This window comes from Lactuca saligna, chromosome 2 (genome assembly GCF_052625555.1).
Source record: "Lactuca saligna cultivar CGN05327 chromosome 2, ASM5262555v1, whole genome shotgun sequence".
Taxonomy (NCBI): Eukaryota; Viridiplantae; Streptophyta; class Magnoliopsida; order Asterales; family Asteraceae; genus Lactuca; species Lactuca saligna.
This window is the reverse complement of record NC_136418.1, coordinates 142456776-142480665: the sequence shown is the minus strand read 5'-3', so window position 1 is coordinate 142480665 and position 23890 is coordinate 142456776. Positions and strand designations below refer to the sequence as shown.

Here is a 23890-nt window from a genome sequence, read left to right as displayed (position 1 = left end):
AAAGAATGATTTGTTCATATGCCACGCCAAATGATCTTCTACGATAGCATGCAATAGAGAATAAACAGTGGAATGCGACTAAATAAAAAAGAAAAAAAGCAAATACAAGCACTAAGTTGCACGTATAAAACAAAAATAAATGAATAGATAAATTGGGTTGTTCATTTTGCCCACAAAGAGTAATTTCCTGCAACATGAAACGTTAGCCTATAATAAGGAATAAACTAGTTAAATGAGACTAAAGAGATAAAAACAAACAGGAACAATTGAAAGCGAAGTAAATATTGCAAAGATACATAACGTAGACGTAAATTAAAAATCAAAAACTAGCAACCGTGGATCATCTTCGAGGGACATATCCTAAAGATCATCTTCGGGATTGACAATAATGTTTAGGGGATTCCTTAGTGATATATGTCAATAAGGCAACTAGGGTGGATGGAGTACACATGGCAAACACTTGGTTCAAAAACATATATTGGTTGCGAGCATGCTAATATTCCAATTGATTGTCTATAATAATCCGTGGTCGTTATCTATACTTCAGTAGACGACTGGATCATCTTTAAATTCAAGGCATCTTATCACCTATTTCATCTTTCATATCTCATCATCTATATCATCATTTTATCTACTCATCTCTACCTAATATATTTATATGTATAAAAATGCATATACAATTTAAATTAAGAAAAACATATATAAGTCGTTCATCTAGAATAGATATCAGGAATACATATAATAGGTACATATAGCATGTAATTATCTCAAATACTTCATATCTATGTGTAAGATGGAAGTAATTATGCACTCACTTGTTAAAGTGATGACTCGAAACTCGAATAGTGATTCACCCCTAGCAACTGAATTTTCCTCTGACGTAACCTAGTATCATTATCACTAAGTTTTAGTTTAATATTCTATGTGACTAAAATAGCCTAGACCTATCAATTATTCCAATAAATACCGATAGTTCTATGAAATAAAGATAAACTAGGCAGGACCATTTCAGCGTATAGCCTTTCTGTAACATACGCAAAACTCATGAACTTTTTTAACTTTTTAAACAATCCAAAACAATCATTGTTTACATCTTGTTTTCAAAATAGGTTCATTATCAGAGAAATCCTAAAATCATAAAGTAAATCATGAGGAAGTGTAAGATCACGCCTTCGCCTTCCCGCCATCCCCTAAGGTACCTGAAACATAATGCAAAACTATAAGCCCAAAACTCAGTGAGTTTCTCCCAAAGTACTAGTACACAAACAATAACACAAATATAATAACAACATACTATGGTTCCAATCAACCATCAGGTTGGAATACCCCAGGCCCATCGACCATCAGGTTGGAATGCCAACATACTATGGGTCTAATCAACCATCGGGTTGGAATACCCTAGGACCCTCAACCATTGGGTTGGAATGCTAATATACTATGGGTCCAATCATACTCAGGATGGATTACCCTAGGCCCTTAACCATCGGCTTGGAATGCCCCGACCTGTTGGCTTACGCTCAAAGCAGTAATGAAGCCTAAACTACCGACCAAACATGTACACATATAACATATAATCATATAAAAGTCTACAGCCAATCACACATATCTACAGATCACTAAGCATAGCAATATCCTATCTACTAGGATACCGATCTAACAAATCATAACAATACGATAGCATGCATAACATGATATCAATCCAATGGGCCGACATTGGTGCCTTCGACCCACAAGTACAGTGAGGACAACTCACATCACAAGCGGTACAGAACTAACAAGGTCCGACTCCGAATCTCAGCTCTCAACTTAAATGCCTACAACCATCAAATAACCAGTTCTATCAAAACCCAGAATACCCAAACCTCAAGGTCAAACTTGGTCAAACTCAAAGTCAAATGGTCAAAGTTAACGGTTAATGTCAATGATCCATGCGACCCAACACATCGTGTGTACTAGCAGACACGCCATGTTTTGTTAGCAATCAGACGGTTGGGAAAACCCCAACCAACAGTCATGTTGGCTTTCCAACACGTTGTGTTTTTTCAAACATAATACATTCTAATGTTCCTTCGATACCAGGGACTCCAAGTCCCATATCTAGACTCCAATACTATCAAAAATGATAAAGTTTCCAAATTTATCCATTTAGACCACCCCCAAAGTTTCAAAAACGCATCGGCAAGGCTTGAACATTCAAGGGCTTAACCATAAAGTTCTTAATCCTTAAGATCTAAAGCCCCTTCCTTCTAAAAGTGGTTCAACCACCAAAACCATTTCAAAGATTGGTGTTTTTTAAGACATGCATGTCTCACACCCATATTAGGTCAAAAAGGGGATTCATGACCTACTATCCATGCATGACATCAAAACTTTGATTGAAACCAAATTCAAGCCACTACAATGTCTCCTTGACCTGGAGATTCATAAAGTTGCAAACTTTATGAGATCCCTCCATGCATCTGTCACAACTAGCACTCTCGGCTAGGAAATTATGTCAATATGTAATCAACTTTTCAGGTATTATGTAACTTTATGCTTGATAACACATGATGTTCGTTCCAAAAACCTAATTCAAAGCATTTCATACACTCAATTGTGGGTTATAACCCTAATGTTCCGGTTCAAACTCATATTAGACCAGAATCCTTTTATTGGGCCTATTGGGCCAATAAACTTTCAATTTGATTATGTTGGGCCAAGGAACCCTATTTGGGATCCAATTGGACCACATCCATGAAACTAAAGCATTTTGGGTCATGTGGGCCTAGAATGATTCATCTTATCTCTAATGGGCCATATATGGTTTCATAAGCCCTAATGGGCTGTAAACTATCTTCGTGAGCTTTATTAGGTCGTAAACCCTTTTCTTTATCACTATTGGGCTGTGAACCCTCATAAGGTCCCAGTGGGCCGAGAACCATCGACTTGGACCTCATAATATCGAAATCAAGCAAGTAAGGCCCAAAAAATTTCTTTTAACTTTTCCTTTCTCCAAAAATCTCGGCCCACATATATATATTTTTATACAAAAAAAATCAAGTAATTTAAAAAGTTGACACCTAATTATTATTTAGTGGTAGTCCATGCATTATCCCTCATATCTCTATGATAAACCTTACATTAATAACCAAGTTGACCCCCCCCCCACCCTCTTCCTTCTTATCCTCGGCCGAAACCCCCTCTCACCATCCCTCATCACTCAAAATTCTTCAAACACTCTGTAGCACAAGAACAACCCTCATCCAGCCTAGAAATCTCTTCCTAACTCACATCATTTCATGATCTATACTCTTGGAAAATTCATAGATCTCGGAAATCTCCTCAAGGACACATCTAGGGTCGAAACCTCCTTCAAACTCTTCATCAAACAAGACACAACAACCCAAAGTGAGTTCATACCCCCCCCCCCTTTTTTTTTGGTTTTTACTATGTTTTGGGGGAGAATACAAGTTGCTTTTGTGATAGATCTATGTATTTGTGCATGTTTATGTGTGTTTTCTAGGTTACATGTTGTGATTATGTGATGAAACTTCATAAATCTCGAAAACTCTACCAAAACTTGGTGATATTTGTAAACTAAAACACTTTAGGCAACTTACCATGAATATGAAAGTGTTAAACATGTTAAGGATGTTGAAAAACTAAACAAAATTTTGTAAAGGGACCATTTTTGACAAATAAACAAAAAGATGAAACTTTTTTGATACTTACGGTTTTTCAAGGATCAAAAGAGTCATTTTTATATAAAATGGGTCTTTATGATATTCATGGTTTTAAAAAGGGCTAAAAGAGTAAATATTCACAAAATGGGCTTAAATTGGGCCTTTACGGTTTTATGGGCCAAATTTTTAAAATTATGACTTTTGTGGATTTTTATATAATTGGGCTGAAGATGTCAATTTTCATGATAATGGGTTGAAAATGTTATTTTAACAAAAGTGGGCTAAAAATGTCATTTTATTTGAAATAAGCCCATAAATGTAAACATTTGGTCTTAAAGGACCTAAAGTGTCAGTCTTACCAAAAATGTGCCTAAATTCTAAATTTTCGACTTAATGGGCCAAAAATGTCATCATTACAAAAAGTGGGCCTTTTATGTCATTTTGGTAAACAATCAAGCTAAAAAACAACGTAATAACATACGAACTAAATACATCGATTACATGTTTATTGGGCCTAATATTTACATTACATGTTTATTGGGCCTAAATGGTCCATTTACATGCTTATTGAGTATGGATTATACATTTACATGTTTGTTGGGCCATAGTGGTCCATTTACATGCTTACTGGGCCTGGATTATACATTTACATGTTTTATTGGGTCTTAGTGGTCCATTTATATGCTTATTGGGCCTGGATTATACATTACATGTTTATTGGGCCTTAGTGGTCCATTTACATGCTTATTGGGTCTGAAAATAACTTACATGTTTAGTGGGTCTTAGTTGTCCTTCTACATGTCTGTTGGGCCTCATACATTCACATACATACTCATTGGGCTTTGCAAACATAAAATGTACACGGAAACATTATACACAGTGTAATACAATATTCGCATAAACTCGGTTAAGGATCTAGTGAGACATGCCGGTTGACACCTCTCGAGTCTACACTCATAGCCTGTAGTTATAACCAGAGTCTCCTAGAGAGAAAGCGAGAGTTTGTGTATAGATCTATATGGGGGTGACACCCTACACCTGAACTGTTCGCTACAATTAAACTAGGCCAGTCTAGGTTGACAAATGTGACATCCCCAATTTCACGGCCAGAAAAGATCGATTTGTTTATGCTTTGTTTTAATATCAGAGTAATCTTTTAAAGAAAACAGTTGTGGATCCCAAAAAAAATATGATAACCGTTTATCAAAACATTTCTCAGAGAGAATATATTTTCATTAAATAACAAAATCTCAGGATGTCATGTTCCGATACAGACAAAAGCATAAACAATATAAAATAGACCTTACAACGGTTATTTATAACTACTGATCTATAATCCAAAATCTCTCGTCAAGTCCACTAACTTATACCCTTGTGTCATTACCTATAATGCAAAGAAAACTGAGTGGGTCAGGCTTGGGAGCATGGTGAGCATATAGGATTTTCAACCCACAATAATATAATTATTATATTTAATCATCAAACAATCAACCCAATTACCCATCCCCATTATATTCGTTTAATCTTCCCTAAAAATATTATCCTAAGGGTCATCTCATATATCATATTTACCTCTCATCTCTTACATCTTACTTCCTTATATGTTTGTTCCTAAAAACTTTTCCTAAGGATCATCACCTACATCACATAGACAATACTAATTCGCAGATCAATCCCTCAATATGTGTCTAGTAAGGGTTAGGGTATCATCGCATGATTACGTAGACACAACACCGCCTAGAATCGTAAATCATAATAAGGGTTAGACTATCATCGCATGAATACGCAGCCACAACATCTCCTGGACTCGTAATTCATAATAAGGGTTAGACTATCATCACATGAACACACAGTCACAACATCGACTGGACTTGTAATTCATAATAAGGGTTAGACTATCATCACATGAATACGCAGCCACAACATCGCTTGAACTCGTAAATCATAATAAGGGTTAGACTATCATCGCATGAATACGCAACCACAACATCGTCTGGACTCGTAATTCATTACCTATCTATCATCACCATTATATCCTCACCTATCTCTTATCACATTATTTCATCACACACCAACTATTTCATCTACCCATGTTTTACCCAACATATTTGTAGATATAAATTACATATATAGTTTAAAACATATACAAACCTATATAAACATTCATTCAACATCCATCTTAAATAAACAAACAATATATAAACACATAACACGTATTTCATAACAAATACTTCATATCTATGTGTTAGAAGAAAGTAACTACACACTCACACCAAACATATGCTTAATACATTCAAACAATACTTGTATTAAAATCGTGTTTATGAAATGGACTATACACTCACTTGATCAGAAGATGATCGGACAACATTATGGCTTGTAAAAGTAGTATTCTTCGGTAGATATGGAAGATCTTCAAACACCGGGCTCCTCGCAGGTAGAGCTTCGACTCGGAAACTCTTTTCTTGTAGGGATCTTCGGGCTTCAGGACTTGCTGCGAGTCTTGGGATGATATCAGGGCTTCGGGGGGTTAAAATAGGGCTTAGAGAGGGTATTGGGAGTGAGAGAGTGATAAACTTTCAACTTAAATTGGCTGCCCTTCGATTTCTATTTATAGGGCTGATTTTATGGATTCACGTCGTGAATCTCAAATATTCACGTCGTGAGTTCAGTCGTCACTGCATGCGTCATCGCAAGTTGCATATGTCAGGCTCCAGAAGTCATAAATACTGAGTTCACGTCGTGAACTCTGATAGTTTTGGGGTTTTACGTCCCGAACTTCCGAAATTCATAACTTTCGCATACGAACTTCGTTTTCGACGTTATTTTTTTCCATGCGTAGGTAAAAACAAGATCTACAACTTTTATTTAGAATTTATTGGCTAATTTTGATTTTAATTTTTATTATATTATTTTTAGTAAGCCGGGACAGGAAAAACTTCGTTATAAACTCATAACTTCTTCGTCTGACGTCCATTTTCGTCTGTCTTTTTACCTTTGGAATACTATTGATGAGATATTCGATTCTCGTTTAGATCTTTTTGGCTAGAAATCACTCGATCTCATATTCGAACTTCGGGCTGCATACTGCTAATGTTGAAACTTCGAAAAATCATAACTTCCTCATACAAAGTCAGATTTAGACGTTCTTTTTATGCACGCTCTCAGTTTAACGTATTCTAGGACTTTCAGTTAGATCGCTAAGGCCAAATATCGCTCTGACAGAAATTCACTATATACGTCGCGTTGTGTCGTGCCGGTTCTGTCGCGAAACTTCGACAGGTCATAACTTCTTCGTTATAACTCGGATCTCGATGTTCTTTATATGTACGGAATCCTTGTAACATATACTATAACTTAGTTAAGATTAATCCTTCTAACTAATGTTTCATCAAAAGTCATTTTTGATGCTTATCGTCTCTAAATTGACTAGCCCGGATCTACGGGCGCTACAACAAACCTTACCTTCAACAAGTCGACGTTCGAAAAATGTCATGACCGATGAATTAGTCATTATCAAGTATGGTTATAACGGCTCACCTAGATATTAAATTCATCATAAATTTACGGAATACATGACGATACGAAAACATACATACATTGATACTCAATCTTTAGGGTTTTAAGACCACAACACTTCTATAAATAGAAAATATCGGATTTTCTGGGAAAACATACAATTAAACAATACCTTCTACTTACAACAGAAAATACAGGATTTTCAGGATTACATTTTTATCTACATTTCCATAGCAGAAAACACACATGCATTAATACTTGATTTTGATACATCACTTTCAAACCATTTTACATAAAATATCGGATTTTCTGGTGTTTTACGAACAATACAAAACTTTTCATCCAAATATGCTTATGAACTCACCAACATTATTTATGTTGATATTTTCAAAATAACTTGTATTCTCATGGAAGCGTTAAGCGGAAAGGTCAACAAGAACATGTGGAATTTGTCGTATTTTGTTATCATCATACATTGAATATTTTGGCATGTAATTTATGATACTATACTTGATGTAAACAATGATGGTTGGATTTTGATATGTATGATGATATTGTTGTCTTGTTTTAGTTATATACACTGTGATGATGTTACAAGATGAAGTCACCTAAGCCCCCGAACGTTTTCGTCGTCTGGTTCGGCGGTGTGACAACATCAACCCATAACAAAGAGAAAAGGGGACATAACTCAATATCTAGTGACTATGAATGATAAAAATTGGGACTTAGACACTTACAATGGTCCAGGAGAGTGCTACACTGAAGTATGATGGTAACTAGCTGAATCATTGCTTCCTTTTTCACCTTTTTACTTCCAAACACCAACTATCTTCACAAATGGGAGAGGAAAATATTAGGGCTTCTTTCTGAGCTTGAGAGGGTAAATGGAGGCTGAGGGTGGACAAACCCTGCCCCCATAATCCTTAAATATGGGACTAAACCCCAGAATATTAGGGTTTTTACACACAACGGTCAACACGTCGTGTTGGTGCCTCCAACATGTCGTGTCTAAACCCCAAGTTTGCAAGCACCAGACCATTTATCATGACATGAAAGAGTAAGAAGTACCTGCACATCGGGATGTTACAATTCTCCCCCACTTGAACTAGACTTTGTCCTTGAAGTCTTCTGGTTTCAAGACAAACCAATGTGACAAATGTGTTTATAGTAGATTTGATGATGCTACTAGAGTTGGAGTGATCATTTGCTTATATGCAGATGACATGTTGATCTTTGGTACCGACCACAATCAAGTTGATGAAACAAAGAAATTTTTATCATGCAAGCTTTCCATGAAAGATTTAGGAGTGGTTGATGTAATTCATGGAATAAGAATTAAAATGATGAACAAAGGTTTGGTAATGACTTAAAGTCATTATATTGAGAAACTTCTCAAACGGTTTAATTTTACCGATTGTTCTCCAGTGAGTACTCCTAGGATGCAAGTGTGAAACTAATGCCAAATAATGGCATTCCTATTTCACAATTGGAATACTCTAAGGCTATTGGTAGCTTGATGTATGCCATGACAAGTACCAGACCTGATATTGCTTTTGTTATGAGTAAGTTGAACATGTACACTAGTAATACTAGTGCTCAACATTGGCAAACAGTAAATAGAGTGTTTAAATACCTCAAGTGAACCATGGATTATTGTTTGAGTTATTTAGGGTGTCCTTCAGTTTTAGAAGGTCATTCGGATGTAAGTTGGATATCCAACATGGATGACCATTCCTCAACTTCTGGTTGGGTATTCTTGCTTGGGGGAGGTGTCATTTCTTGGGATTTCAAGAAGCAATCTTGCATTACAAACTCAACAATCGAATATGAGTTTGTTGTGTTAGTAATTGTTGGTAAAGAAGCAGAGTGACTAAGTAATTTAGTTTATGAGATTCCTTTGTGGTCTAAATCGATAGCACCTATTTTCTATCCTTTTTGATAGTGAAACCACTTTGGCTAAGGCATATAGCCAGTTTATAATGGCAAGGCTAGGCACCTAGGTGTAGATAAAGTATGATTAGAGAACTAATCATCAATGGTGTGATTTCGGTTGAGTTTGTGAAATTGCAAAAAAATTTGGCAGATCACTTGACTAAAGGTATGACAAGAGACTTAGTGCACAAGTCTGTAATCGAGATGGGATTAAAGTTCATTTAATTTTGTGATGATGAGACACCCAATCCCTTCCTAATATAATGTTAGGAGTTGAATTCAATGTGGAAAACTCATACTTATAGATTGGATTAGCTGCTACTTTTCCTCGCAAGGCTTGACACGTGGCGAATTTCTACAGGGGCAACGTGGCTGACTCTAGAAGCAAGCTATGCGCGTCGCGTACGCACATCAACTTTCATAATTTCAAAATTTGCACAGCTTTTCATACGAGCTCTGTTTTTTATGTTCTTTATATCTACACGTAGCTATCGACAAGATCTACAACTTTCATTCAGACTTCGTCAATTATTTTTTTAATTTTATTTATTTCACAAAGGCTTGGACTATTAAAGTCTGTATAAAATGCATAACATTGTCATCCGACGTCCGTTTTCGACTGTCTTTATATCGTTGAATTCCTATTAATGAGATCTTCAATTATCGTTTATTTCATTTCGGCTAAAAATTGATCGATCAAAAGTTTGATTTTTGAGCTATATATTGTTACGTTGAATATTAGAAAAGCCATAATTTCCTATAATGAAGTAGAATTTAGACGTTCTCTATATGCACGCTCTCGTTTAACGACTACTACGTCTTTCATTTAGATCACTAAGGCTAATAATTAACCTAACAAAAACTTACTTTTTATGACGCGCGATGTTGTATTGGGTTAAATAACAAACCTTCAACGGGTCACAACTTATTCGTTATAAGTCCGATTTAAGCGTTATTTATTTCTCCATAATCATTTTCACGAACACTTTAACTTTCATGAATGATATTCGGCCTAATTATTATTCTATTTTGATGCGTGTTTTATTCATATTTGATTATATCGTTATAAGCACGTATATTACTCATAATTACATATAAATTACAAAAATACTCAAATAACTCTTATTTATTACTTCAAAATATGTTCAATTGTTGACCCTATTATTACATCATATTATTAATGTTTAGCGGAAAATACGGTGTTACAATGAGCATGGTGTACATGCATTATATATGTATTGTTGTGTGGAGTATTTTGGGAACTCACTAAGTTTTGGTTTATAATTATAGATTTAAATATTTTTTCAGGTATTTATTGGATTGCGAAGGCATGATTGTACACACACATATCAACGGTTTTATGATTCGAGATTCCACATTGTTTCCCCTTATAAGTCTGATTTTGAATTATGCTTTTTGAATAAATGGTTTGAGGTAATGTCATTTTATAAAAATGAGTGTTTATTCTATTTTAAAATTGAAAAAGTTTATATTGGAATTTGGGATGTTATAGTTTTTCTAAAAAACAAAAATCATTTTTTAACCGAAACATGTTTTTTTAATGCAATTTCACTTCAGAAAAACAACCCGATTATAACTGAAAGAGGTCTAGACATAATCATATTTAAAAAAACCAAAGCCTGTTTAAAACTAATATATAGGCATCTCTACTTTTTAGTCTGTTTAGACTAAATGAAATGCATCACAATGCATTTATACGTGAAGGTCTGCCACATTATATAAAATCATTGCACTTTCAAGTCACTAACAGTGAGAAATGATGTTTGGGAGTAACTATGTAGTGAGATAAAAAGAGGTAGAAAGAAAGTTTATTTTTCTCTTGTTTGTGAAGGAATGTACCAAATGCTCACAATAGATGGTGGTGTTTGCTAGTAAGAGCATTTATATTTGTCTTACAAATGAAATTGCAAATCACTTTCAAATGACATGACATGTTCATGTATATATTAGTCTTGCAATACTGAAAATCTTTCAAATGGTAAGTGAGCCCTTTATGTTATCAACTTGTAACACAAAAACATATTACTTTATAATTTATATTTATTTAATAAATAACATACCATAATAATTAACTTTATACGGTGGTTGGGGCCATTATTGATATAGAATAGGCTTGCAAATATTAAAAGCCTTTCATCAACATTGATAGTCTAAGTCATGTGCAATTTAGTGGTGCCAAGTCAAATAGCACGTCAAAAACCCAAGGACCTTGTTTATCCTTAGAATTGACACGTTTATTGTTTACTAGGTGTTAGATCTGTGTATTACACGGGTTTATTAAAAAATAAAAGTTTAATATCAATGTATAAATATTAAATATTAAATAAAATACTTTTACATACATGCGAATGATATAATTGATAAGTAAGTCATTCAATCTATACTATTAAAAAACTATTGATATATTTTAAATAATGATGTTAAAAATTAAGGTGTAAACATTAAATATTTTATAAATTAACTTTCGAAATAAATACAAACGAAATAATGAATAAGTAATGATTGAGTCTATACTAATATTTTTTTTTTGACATATTATAAATAATTATATGAATCAAAATTTTCAAATACTTCTTTGAAGATGATTTTTTTTTTCCATTTATTAGGGTAGAGATAGAGATGTATTATACACACATATTTATTTGTAAAATTTGAATAAATAATAAATTTGTTAGAATTCAAATTAAAAGTCTAAAAATTTAAAGGTATGTTTTGAATTCAAATATATCATCAAATATACGATATTAATTGTGTTATTAGAGCATCTATTTAAATTTAAATATATTTATAAATTAATAAACATTTAAATAGAATGAATACTTTACATATATAATAATAGACTCATTAATTAGTGGAACTGATTATTGGTTAATAGAAAAAAATAAAGATAGTATATAATGACATATGAAATTTAAATAATTATAAAATCTCATATAATGACATGTGTCAAAATCCTCTCTAATAATATAAATAATTATCATAAAGGAAAAGAATACTTCAAAATTAATGAATTAAACTTTTGATAAAATTGCAAAAACGGTCACTATGGTTTGTCAATTTTTGTGGGTAAGGTACAAAAAAAAGTTTATTAGCAAAAACGGTCCCTATTTGATGGTTTTGTTGCAGTTTTAGTTCCAACCTCGTTAAGTTTAACAACATGGCTATTAACTTTGGCAAATAACGGATTTACCCCTAGGACCATTTATGTAGTTTTATCTTTTTACCAAAATACAAAGACCAATTATACAATTTTTCTTTTTCGTTTGAATGAATTATGATATATGAATTATTTTAATTACTTTTTTTATTTTTAACTTTTTTCGTATTGTATTATTTTTTTATTGGATTATTATATTCATTTAATTATTTTTTTTAATTTTATTTATTTCGTTAATTCATCTGATTGTATTATTAGATATTAATAAATATTATTTTTAATAAATTATATTTATATAAATAAATATTATTTTTTATTATTAATTTTTTTAATTGACTTTTTTTTAATTTCTTATTTATTGTATTAATTCATTTTTATGGGATTATATATATATATATATATATATATATATGTATATATATATATATATACATATATATATATATATATAAACAAATATTATTTTTAGCATATAATATTTATCTATTAGTAAGTGTTACTTTATTGGATTATTAATTTAAAATTATTATTTTTATTTATAATAAATAATATTTTTGATTGTTTTTATTTTTAGTATATAATATTTTAACTTATGATTTTGACATATAAAATTTGCCTAAAAATATTTTTACATGAATTACCAAATATGAATATTCGCTAGTCGACGGTCGGCCGAACGAGCACCGAATAACGAGTTCTACAACTTTTTCACCACCTGTAGTGGCTATGGTGGTTTAAAAACCCTCAATTTAACATTGTCGTCATCGATGGTGTTATATGTAATGAATGGTCAGATGTAGGAAGTATGCTTTCTGGGGTTTTTTTCACAATGTATGGGTAGTCAACTAGTGTAGTTTTCGTCGAGAATGACCGACTGTAGTCGATGATTGATGATTTCTAGCAAGATGATACGACGACGCAAGGTGGTAAAATGCAACGAATGGAGGAGCTGACCCGGAGTGTTTGGTACTTTTATTTAAAATAATAAAGAAAGAAATTAAATTAAAATAAAAACAATTAAATAAATATTATTTATTATAAATAAAAAAATAAATATAGTTTAATAATCCAATAAAGTAACACTTACTAGTAGATAAATATTAAAAAAATTAATAATAAAAAAGTAATATTTATTAATATATAAGTATAATATATTAAAAATAATATTTATTAGTATAATAACCCAATAAAAAATAATACAATAAGAAAAAAGTTAAAAAAAATAAAAAAATAAAATAATTAATATATAATAATTCAATAAAATGGAAAAAAAAAACCTTGTAATTGTGTAAAAAGATAAAACTGCAGAAATAGTCCCAGAAGTAAATCTGTCATTTGCCAAAAGTTAATAGCTATGTTGTTAAACTTAATGAGATTGAGATCAAAACCGCAATAAAACCATTAAATAGGAATTATTTTGCTAATAATTTTTTTTTTGAACCTTAACAAATCACAGAACCATTTTTACAATTGTCTAAACTTTTTTATCGCATTACATTTTCTGGATTAACTCAAATAGAAATGGGCCAGTGCAGGCCCAACTGGAGATGTAACAGAACAGTTTCTCTGCCACCGACCGAGTTACAGAAGGGTTCAACTCGGTTAGCTTACAACGAGTCCTCACAAAACTCTTCAAACCCTTTCTCTTTATTTAGGTAGCCGCTACTAAGAAATCGATCTTTCCTTTCGTCATCCGTCATGAAATCGTTTTGATTCATTAATCTATATATCCGTTTCGTTGTTATCACACTGAAATCCTAAAATCTGTGATCCGATCTTGAAAAACATGGGGGATTACAATGATGCGTTCATGCGCAACAACAACGCTGCCGTTCAGGCTCGAACGAAGCAACAGAACCGAGCTAATCTCATGCAAATGAAGCTGGTATCTCTCTATTCTTTAAAACCCTAACTTTGTTTCTGTTTTAGGCGAACTTTATTTGTAGAAAAAAAATTGTCGCCCTAGGTTTGGTTAATTGTTTTTACCGCAATCTGCGTTTCTGTTTTATGCGATTAAATTGAAACTAGGAGATTTTATCTGGTTTTATATGTGGTGGATTCGGAAATTGGTAGGGGTTAGTATCATTGTTCGTAATATTAGCTGGTGATTGTTGTAATTAGGGCTTTAATTGAGAATTATGTTTCAGTGAAATTGGATTAATTATTGAGTTGAGAACTCTAGGTTGAAGTTATTAGCAAACAAGGTTGTGGAAGGATCAAATTCTCATTGAGTTTGAGCAATGATGCTGTTTATTTTACTTGCTTTCGCTTGCACCCCTGCTTAACTGTATGAGATTGTTTCTATTGTTTCTTGCAGATTGGACAGAGTCATCCAACAGGATTGACTAATAATCTGTTAAAGCTTTTTGAGCCACGACCTCCTCTGGAGTATAAACCGCCTCCTGAGAAGAGAAAATGTCCACCATACACAGGTATGTGATACATGTTATACTATTTAAGTTCTAATTCATACATTGTAGGTTGAAATATCTAATTGATTTGCTTCTATTTTCATTTGAAAAGGCATGGCACAATTTGTTAGCCACTTTGCTGAGCCCACTGATCCTGAATATGCTCCACCAGTAGAAAAGGGTGAAACACCTGTAAGATTCTTCATTTAGCAAACTATATACATGTTAATCATCCATTGTATGTTAATTGTATTTTGGTTGATACTTGATGTACATGTGTGAATCAGGGCCAACGGAGGGCTAGAATTCACCAGTTAAGACTAGAAGAGGGTGCAAGAAAGGCAGCTGAGGAGCTTGAGAAATGTAAGAAGACTTTTTTCTTTTTCTTTTTTTATGAGTCAATAGATCCTAGAAGCTATCAGTGACTTGAATAGTAGTGACTTATGCTCTTTTTCTTATACAGATGATCCAAACAGCGATCCAAATATCTCTGGAGATCCATACAAGACATTGTTTGTTGCTAGGCTTGTGAGCATTACTCTCTTTTTGCATTGATGCCTTTTAAGGCTTTATGTCTTTTTAGTTTCTTGATTTAATTGACTTGATTTTGTTTTTGTACTTTCAGAACTATGAGACAACAGAGAGCAGAATTAAAAGGGAGTTTGAGGCATATGGGCCAATCAAACGGGTAGGTTTTGTAGAGTACCCTAAAAAGGGGCTCAAGGTTATAGCCTTTTGTTCGGTAAGAGGTTTGGTTATGTGGTACACAGACAACATCCTCATCAAGTTGTCTGCAAAACATCTTTCATAAACAAATAATCAAACTTTTTTAAAAAACCCAATTTGGAAATAAAGCTGATGACCCATTATCCAGACATTATTATTTCACAGATTTTATCATACTCTCGTAACTGGGTTATCTGAAAAACGATTATAATTCTGTATAAGTATTGAAGTTTTTAATAAGGGATTGTTCATGGGTAAAATATACAACAATTTGGTAAGAATAAAATCTGCTAACTGCATACATGATTGTCAATGCCATATCAATACGCCTTTAACATGTTGCTTGCTGTTAATGATTTCTGAAACCACAAACATGGAGAATTGTAAGTGTGTCTTTCCATTTTCAATGCATTTACTTGTGAATCATGATGCTAGAATAAGATCTATCCGACAATACACAGTAAGTTTGAGAAAATTACATGCCTATCCTTTCTCCAAAATCCGAATAGTAAGTTGGAAGTTCAGTCAAATCGGTAATTTTTCCTCAGGTATTATTATTGCCCACCCATTCTAATACCCTCATAGTTTCTTTTCTTTTCCCCCTTTCTTTCTCTCTCTCTCTCTCTGCTCAAATCACAAATCAAGAATCCGGGTATTTTGGGTATTATTCTAGTAAAAGCTTATAGTCACCATCCATGGTAAGGGCAATTGTGTCAAGTCACTTGTTAAAAGGTATCCTACTTCAGCAGATGAATGATGCAAGAAATGGAGACTGTGAATGGGGTAAAATATTTAGGGAGTGCATCTCTTCTCTTCTTTTCTAAAGTTGTTGCATTTTTTGCTACTGAAAATTTCTTACTTTTGGATTCAAAGGGTATCATATCATATCATATCAAAAACGTTTCAGAAGTTGAGAAGATTTCCTGGTATTTTATATATATAAACAATTATATCAGTTTTCTAGTAATTTATTTATTGAATTAATTAGTCCCTGGTAAGGGGAGGGTAGTTTGTTGGAGAAATTGGCCACAAATTCTAGCAGTGATGATGATGATTGATGCATCTATTCTCGCCTCGGGAGCCTATAAATTAAAAGGTGAGCACGGCTATTGAGGCTTAGTCGCCTGTTTGCCGTGCATTAGGATTTTATAAAATTGCTAACTTCATCTGCATGTTTTTTGTTACAATCTGTTCATATCCAAAAGAGTATGATTTTTATTTTTTATTTTTTTTATTATACAAATCGATCTGTATATCTTGTCTAATTCACAAGAGTTTTTAGGTTCGCTTGATTGCTGATAAAGAGACGAATAAACCACGAGGATACGCTTTCATCGAGTACATGCATACACGCGATATGAAAGGTTTCTTTTATCTACATCTCATGTCTCACTTCCTTATTATTTTTATTATTTGCGATGTCTTATGGTATTTTAATAATTTATAGCTGCATATAAACAAGCGGATGGAAGGAAGCTTGATAACAGAAGAGTGCTTGTGGATGTTGAACGTGGAAGAACCGTTCCTAACTGGCGGCCACGTAGACTTGGTGGTGGACTTGGGACCACCAGGGTTGGTGGTGAAGAAGTCAACCAGAAGAACTCCGGGAGGTAATTTGTCACATGTTGTTTTTGTTATTAGAAAGCAAGTGATTCTAATTTGGCACATGTTGTTTTTGTGATCAGAGAACAACAGCAATCAGGAGGAGCATCTCGATCCGTAGAGCCAAGAGCAACTGAAGAGCGAGGAGATAGGTAAATTAAATAATACAATTATTATTTATTATTATTATTATATGGTTTTTTATAATTAAAGATTACTCAGAGAGAGGGAGAAGTCGCGTGAGCGCGAAAGGGTGGTTAAGGAAAGATCACGCGAGCGGTCCCACGACAAGCCAAGAGAGCGGGAACACCGCGACGACCGGCACCGGGACCGCGACCGTGACCGTGATCGAACTGGTCGGGACCGCGACCGACACCGTGATCGCGACCGCGACCGTAGCGGTCGTGACCGGGGGGACCGTGAGCGCGACCGTAGCAGTCGTCACCGTGAAAAGGATCGTGACAAAGATTACGAGGTGGGAGATGTTGATGCGTTGGATCGTGGGAGGTCGCGTGATAAGGATTATGAGTATGATCGCAGTGAAAGACATGAGAGAGATAAACATGGAGGAGGGGATAATGTTAGGGGGAAAAGCTATGATGATCGTGATCGTGGGGATATGGAGGAGTGGTATGAGCAAGGTGAGCATGGGAATAGTAAGCGTGTGGATGCGGAGCGTGATATGGGAGGTGTTGGTGGAGGGTATGATTATTATGATGAGGAGAGGTATGAACATCAGGATCATGATCGGTATGATCAGATGGAGGATGATGTGTATGAGCCAGGAAAGGTGGAACCGCGTGATAAGGATCGTGAACGTGAGTATAGGCGATCGGACAGGTCGCTCTCTCGGGACTATGAGTATTAAGTACTGAAAGCATAAGATGGATGCACGTATGTGTTTTGTTTTTGTTTGTGTGTGTTGTTATGGACCCTTGGATTTAACTTTTGTGGGTGGTATTGGATTGTTTTTTTTTTTTTTTTTTTTATAAGTTGTAATATCAAGTTTATTAGACTATTCGTGCCTCGTGATTTGTTTTTTGAGTTTTCATGAAATGGAGACTGCCTTGTGCTCTTGTGTTGTGGGCTTGTGGTGACATGGAATTCAAAGTAGCCCAAATAGTGAAAGCTGGAAGGATATCTTTAACAGTTGGATTTCTCTTAGTTTGTTTTCAGACCCCTTATTTGCAAATCGTACGCTTTTGAATTGGACAGAGAACTCTTGTTTGGAGACATTAAATTAAAGAAAAGTGATTTTATTGTAGAACAAATTGAATACCTCACAATGAAGAATTAATACCTAGTAGTCAATGTTAACCACCTACTTCGCCTACACGTATGCTTTGCACATTATATGGTAATTGAAAAAAGTCCTTGCAATCTCATTGAAACAGTTTGATACCATTTTCATTAAAAAAGTGTAGAAAAGGTCCCAAAAATGTTCATAAATTTAAAAAATGCCAAAAATATACAGATGCATAGAAAAGTTATGAAGACACTAATCAACCTTCAAAGTCGCTATGTAATGAATTTTTTTCGAACGACAGGTCACCCTATGGTTGAAGATTCAGAACTGAGACTGCTGCCAACTTGAACATATGTCAAAATAATATACTGGTTTAGGAGTCTAGTGAGTCATACAGGGATTGGATGTCATATCAAAGTATATGCATGAACACAATTTATACACTAGTGCAACAACCCCAACTTCAATTAAAACCTCTTTAGACATCCTAAAGCTACATTTTTAGAAAAAGCATTACAAAACACAAAGTACATTGTTATAACTCCATAATACTCAATAACCATCTTTGAGGGTGTGTAGAAAAAAATCTAATCCAATTACAAACGACCGACATATATTGAATATATAATCACAATTGAAATGGATTGGTTCTGAAATTTCAATATCTAATAAGAGTGGTTTGATTTTTGGATGATAACGAAAACCCAATAAAAACCAAGCCAACCGATCTAATCTAATTACTACTCAAATTTCATGCAATTTAATATATCCATTTATAATCCAATTAGTATCCAGTTTCAATTATTAAAAAATATTAATATAAATATTTCAATTATTTTAAAATTTGATGAAATTTAGATGGATCCAATTGGATGAAAATCATATAGCATTAAGTATCTAATGAATACAACTGATCAATTTCGATTTCTAATTAGACCAATTCAGTTCGATTAGTTGTATCGAATTGGACTGGATCGATTGACAACATCCAATATCCAATGGATGATTAGATTGGATCGGATCGGTTGTATAAAAAAGCATTGGATATGTGATGATGAATACTCCTAACCATCTTAAAGATAAAACAATGTAACATGCAATGTGGCATTAAAATCCAAACCCCAAAGTCATATAATCTCATTTTGGCATTAAAATCCAAACCCCAAAGTCATATAATCTCATTTTGTCATTGTCTCTCATCTCTTGGGGACTTGCAAAGGTAAACCCGAAAGAAAAAGATGGTGCAACTCCATTTGATATTATCATCTACACATCTACACTTACTTGCTTCAATTCATATATTGGTGGTGTGACCCTATTCAATATCATTATATTGTGTACATGTTCCAAAACATTTATACGAGGGATTCATTACCTCTTACCATTGTATCTGAGTAGGGATGAGATTTAGAACCAGAAAACTAGACCGGAATCGGAATCGAAACCGTTAGATCCGGAATATATAGAACCGGTTCCGGTTCCGGGTTTAAAAATAACTTTATCCGGGTTCTGAGTAATCTGGGTTTGGGACCATCGGGTTCGGGTAAACCGAGTCTAAAAACCAGAACCGATGTTAGGAACCAGAACCACTTTTAGGGCTGGAACAGGTTTTTGTGAAACATTTAAAAGATGCATATTTCATTCGTTTCAACTTTGATTGACATGCGGTTTTTTCCAACGTATAGTTTATAATTTGTACATAATTTTAGACTATAAATTTGTCATTTTTAATTTTATATTCATTGACCTACAGTCTCCCAAAGTCGATATATCAAAGTTGAAAGTTTTTAGTTTTTCATTTTTTTTGTATTTTGTGAAAGTTTTAAAACACACATATCTAATTCATTTGAAGCTGGATTGACATGTGATTTTTTTCCAACTTGTAGTTTAGAGTTTGTATATGAGTTTAGACTATAATTTTGTTATTTTTGGTTTAATATTCAATGATCTACAGTCCCCCGAAGTCGGGTGTAACACTGTAAATTTCAAAACAATTTTCGCATTTTATAAAAAAAATAATTCATTTAATATTCGTAAAAACACCCATGTTTGAAATTCAATCCATGTCATACAAAAATCACAAGATCTCATAACATAAAATCCCATGTGTGTGTATTTATCAAGTCGGCGCCTTCCCACGGTCGTCACTAGTACCTGAAACAAATAACACCAAACACTGTAAGCACAAAGCTTAGTGAGTTCCCCAAAATACCACATATAACACATATTAGCCACTCGAGGCTATAACTCTGTGGGTCTGTGCACCCAAACTCTGTGAACCCTCAGGTTTTAACTCTGTAAACATGCACAACATAAATCACATATAATAATGCAGTGCAACGCATACACATATATAACATACAAACATTGTATCACATAACTCTAGTTACCTACTCAAGGTAAAGTATAGTGAGAAGACTCACCTCATGTATCTCGATAACTCGCAATTCCCTGAAATCACTCGTGCTCGATCCCCCGAGCTATAATCTTCCTATAATACAATATATCTCTAATTAACACTTTTACAACTAAGGTTGACTAACCCTATCAAGTCAACACTGGTCAACTCTGGTCAACGATCAACTTTGACCGGACTCGGCGAGTGCATCAAAGCGACTCGACGAGTCTATACGCATTCACTGACTCCCTCGGATCCTCTCTTGGCACGTCGAGTACTTCCCTAACTCGACGAGTTCCACCTGGCATGAATCGCGGGGCAACCACGACTCAACTCGCCGAGTCTCAAGAATAACTCGGCGAGTTCCAGCTTGACTCAACCCCATATTGACTCTCCCTGACTCACTGGGTCATCCCCCAACCCAGCGAGTCTACTCGTTGAACACTTTACGTGAAACCCCAACCCTACTCGCCGAGTCTCAAGAACAACTCGGCGAGTTCATGCCATTCACAAACTCTATTGACCTTCTGAGGTCATATCTGCTTTCCCAAACCATAAATCTAGCCTTCCCAAGCATGAATGTCACGTAAAGTTTTCAACTTGATGCTTGTATAATCCCTACAAGGCATCAAAAGGATATTTGGTCCCAAAAATAACCACCTAGGTCCAATGACTCCATAATAACCCAAAAAGCTCCAATGGTTAACGTCTCTGGACCTCTTTGAGTCCAGATCCAAGGCACAAACTCGAAGAGGGACCATTTGCTTCACATAATCACTCTCCAAAGGGGGTATAAAACCCTAACTCTAAAGATCAACCCTAAAACTGAAGGAGATTCGAACCATTACCTCAAAATGAAGCCTCTGGACTCTGGATCTGCTGGAATCTCACCTCCTCCTTGCTCTTGCCACCTTCCTCTTGCTAAACAGGGAATACAAAGGTCCAAAAGTTACTTCCTCTCTCCCAAAACGAATTAGCTCTCTTAGGGTTCTCTCAAGGGACTGGTAGCCGCAATGGGAGGCTATAAGTTCCCTTAAATAGGCTCCAAACCCGGAGAATTAGGGTTTCATTAAACAACGTGGACTCGCCGAGTCCAGACGCGAACCCGCGTCCAAAATCGCAATCCTACTCGGCGAGTTTGAGCTCCAACTCGCCGAGTCTCCTCACAAAATACCAAAAATATAAGAATGAATAATACCTGGGAATCCGGGCTGTTACATCGGGATATCATAACTGAAAATTTTCAACTTTTTAGCTATATGTTTTTGTACTTTGTATTATGTGAACATGTTAACACATGCATATCTCATTCGTTTAAAGTCGGATTGACATGCGGTTTTTTCCAGAGTGTAGTTTAGAGTTTGTACATGATTTTAAACTATAATTTTTTCAATTTTGGTTTTATATTCGATGAGTTACAGTCCTCTAAAATCGGGATATCAATATGAAAAATTTCAAAGTTCAAACCACTAAGTAGTTAGTAATTACCAAAAAATTTAGGTTTTTACGGGTTTTCCGGTTCTAAACCCACTTTATTCGGTTCCAACCTACCAACTTTGATGTATCTGGGTTTTTCGGTTCTAGACCCACTTTACCCAAAACCGGTTCCTATATACCGGTCCAGTTTCCGGTTCTACAAAATCCCATTAACCGGGTCCGAGTTTGGACCCACTTTCATTCTTGTATTTGAGAGCATTGGTTATCAAAACTTATATATTTGTTTAGAGAATACCTTTAAAGTCTTAATGCTTTTTACTAGATCAACCATGCGTGAGTGCAGACGGTGAAGGCAGAGAGTATCTTTATCATAACTAATTAAGGTATTGGGTATTGAGTATCTTTATCACAGCTAATTAAGGTATTGGGTATTGAGGTCAACCACTACAAATAACTATGTTCAATCTTTTTCCCTTAAGTTTTAATATTCAACATTTTACATATTGGTGTAGCATTGTAATCTCTTGTAGCAAGAAAGATTGTATTTTGAAGTTCTTTGTATTTTATTATTATATAAATGAAAGTACCGTATTTATCTTTATAAACTTTGTTTCGGTGTTCAAGAAACTTGTAAAACATGTTTAAACTTTTAACTTTCTATTGACTATTATCAACTCCCCCAGGGTGCACTATTAGACTTATAAAAAGACATCTTTCTAAAATAAGGGTTTTTATAAAAGGAGAAGACTTTATACAAGTTGCAAAAAAAGAAAATTGTTTTATAAGTTTAAAACGGGTTTAAAATAGTTATGAAAAAGTTTTCCTTACAAAACTTGGGTCCAAGTACACCAAAAGTGACCAACGACATAAAGGGTATACATATTCGATATGGACCGTTAGTTTTGGGCTGAGATAATCCCGACAACTGATATCTGTACACCTACTCGACCGAATGTATAAAGCAATATACGTGTCATCTTTGCTACTTTTGACAACCCTAATCTCTTAGAAGCTTTTTCTTAAAGATTTAGCATATTTTATGGAACATAACATTTGCTAAAATACTTCGAAACACACTTACAAATCCTCTTGTTGTACATATTTTGATCTTTAGTTGGGACTAAGTGGTTGAATATCTACGAAATGTATAAAAAGTAAGTATTGTATTATCGTGAGAAACAGGGAGATTCATATTTGGCACTTATATTAATGTCACATGGACTTAACATCATATTTTGTACAAATAATCTAAGTGCATACTTCAAGGAACATGTTACTAGTGGATCAAATTCAGAGTGCTGCTGCTAGACGGAATGACCCATAACAATGTCAAACTTTAATCCTATTTCATTAAATAAAGATTCAATGTCCTGAGTTAAGAGATAACAAATTTTTATAAGTGTTAAATAAACATTCGATCAAATTCAATCCTCATTATAACATACCATTTTGCTTTGTATCATAAAAGTATTGAGTATTGACATTTCCAAAATGCATGATTGTGGAAACCAACAACATGAACGTTTGATAAAATCAATCTAATTTACTTCATACAAAATACCATCGAAGGTGTCTTAAATAATCATATAATTTTTTTTTTTTGAAAACTCGATTCAAATTATTAGTATTTAAATTAATGTTTAGGATTAAACCCATCCGCATAAAGTATATCGATTGGTGGAATAAATTTGAAAAATGACCAGTAATGGCGTGAAGAATGGCTCCACTCGTAATTGTATCGTCTTTCCAGGGCATTAAAGCAAATTCACATTTTCCCGC

At 34.2% G+C, this 23890-nt stretch overlaps 1 protein-coding gene across 2 annotated transcripts; it reads left to right on the top strand.

Annotated features, from left to right (window-relative positions):
- Positions 1–13900: 13900 nt before the first annotated feature.
- U1-70K (U1 small nuclear ribonucleoprotein-70K) lies at positions 13901–18113 on the top strand. Of its 2 annotated transcripts, none has more exons than XM_078980541.1 (10): positions 13901–14176; positions 14609–14723; positions 14815–14894; positions 14990–15065; positions 15166–15230; positions 15328–15390; positions 16711–16792; positions 16876–17038; positions 17114–17182; positions 17244–18113. In XM_078980541.1, the coding sequence occupies exons 1-10, from the start codon at positions 14078–14080 to the stop codon at positions 17896–17898; spliced, it is 1467 nt and encodes a 488-aa protein (XP_078836667.1). In that variant the 5' UTR covers positions 13901–14077; the 3' UTR covers positions 17899–18113. The 2 variants fall into 2 exon arrangements, with proteins under 2 accessions (XP_078836667.1, XP_078836668.1); XM_078980542.1 differs by having other exon boundaries at positions 13902–14176; positions 17253–18113.
- The last annotated feature ends 5777 nt before the right edge of the window (positions 18114–23890 follow it).

Excerpts from the sequence above, each read along its gene's own strand:
- U1-70K (XM_078980541.1), top strand. The coding sequence starts at position 14,078 with ATGGGGGATTACAATGATGCGTTCATGCGCAACAACAACGCTGCCGTT. Across the intron at positions 14,724-14,814 it reads AAAATGTCCACCATACACAG|GCATGGCACAATTTGTTAGC; the intron begins GTATGTGATACA and ends TCATTTGAAAAG. Across the intron at positions 17,183-17,243 it reads ACTGAAGAGCGAGGAGATAG|ATTACTCAGAGAGAGGGAGA; the intron begins GTAAATTAAATA and ends TTATAATTAAAG.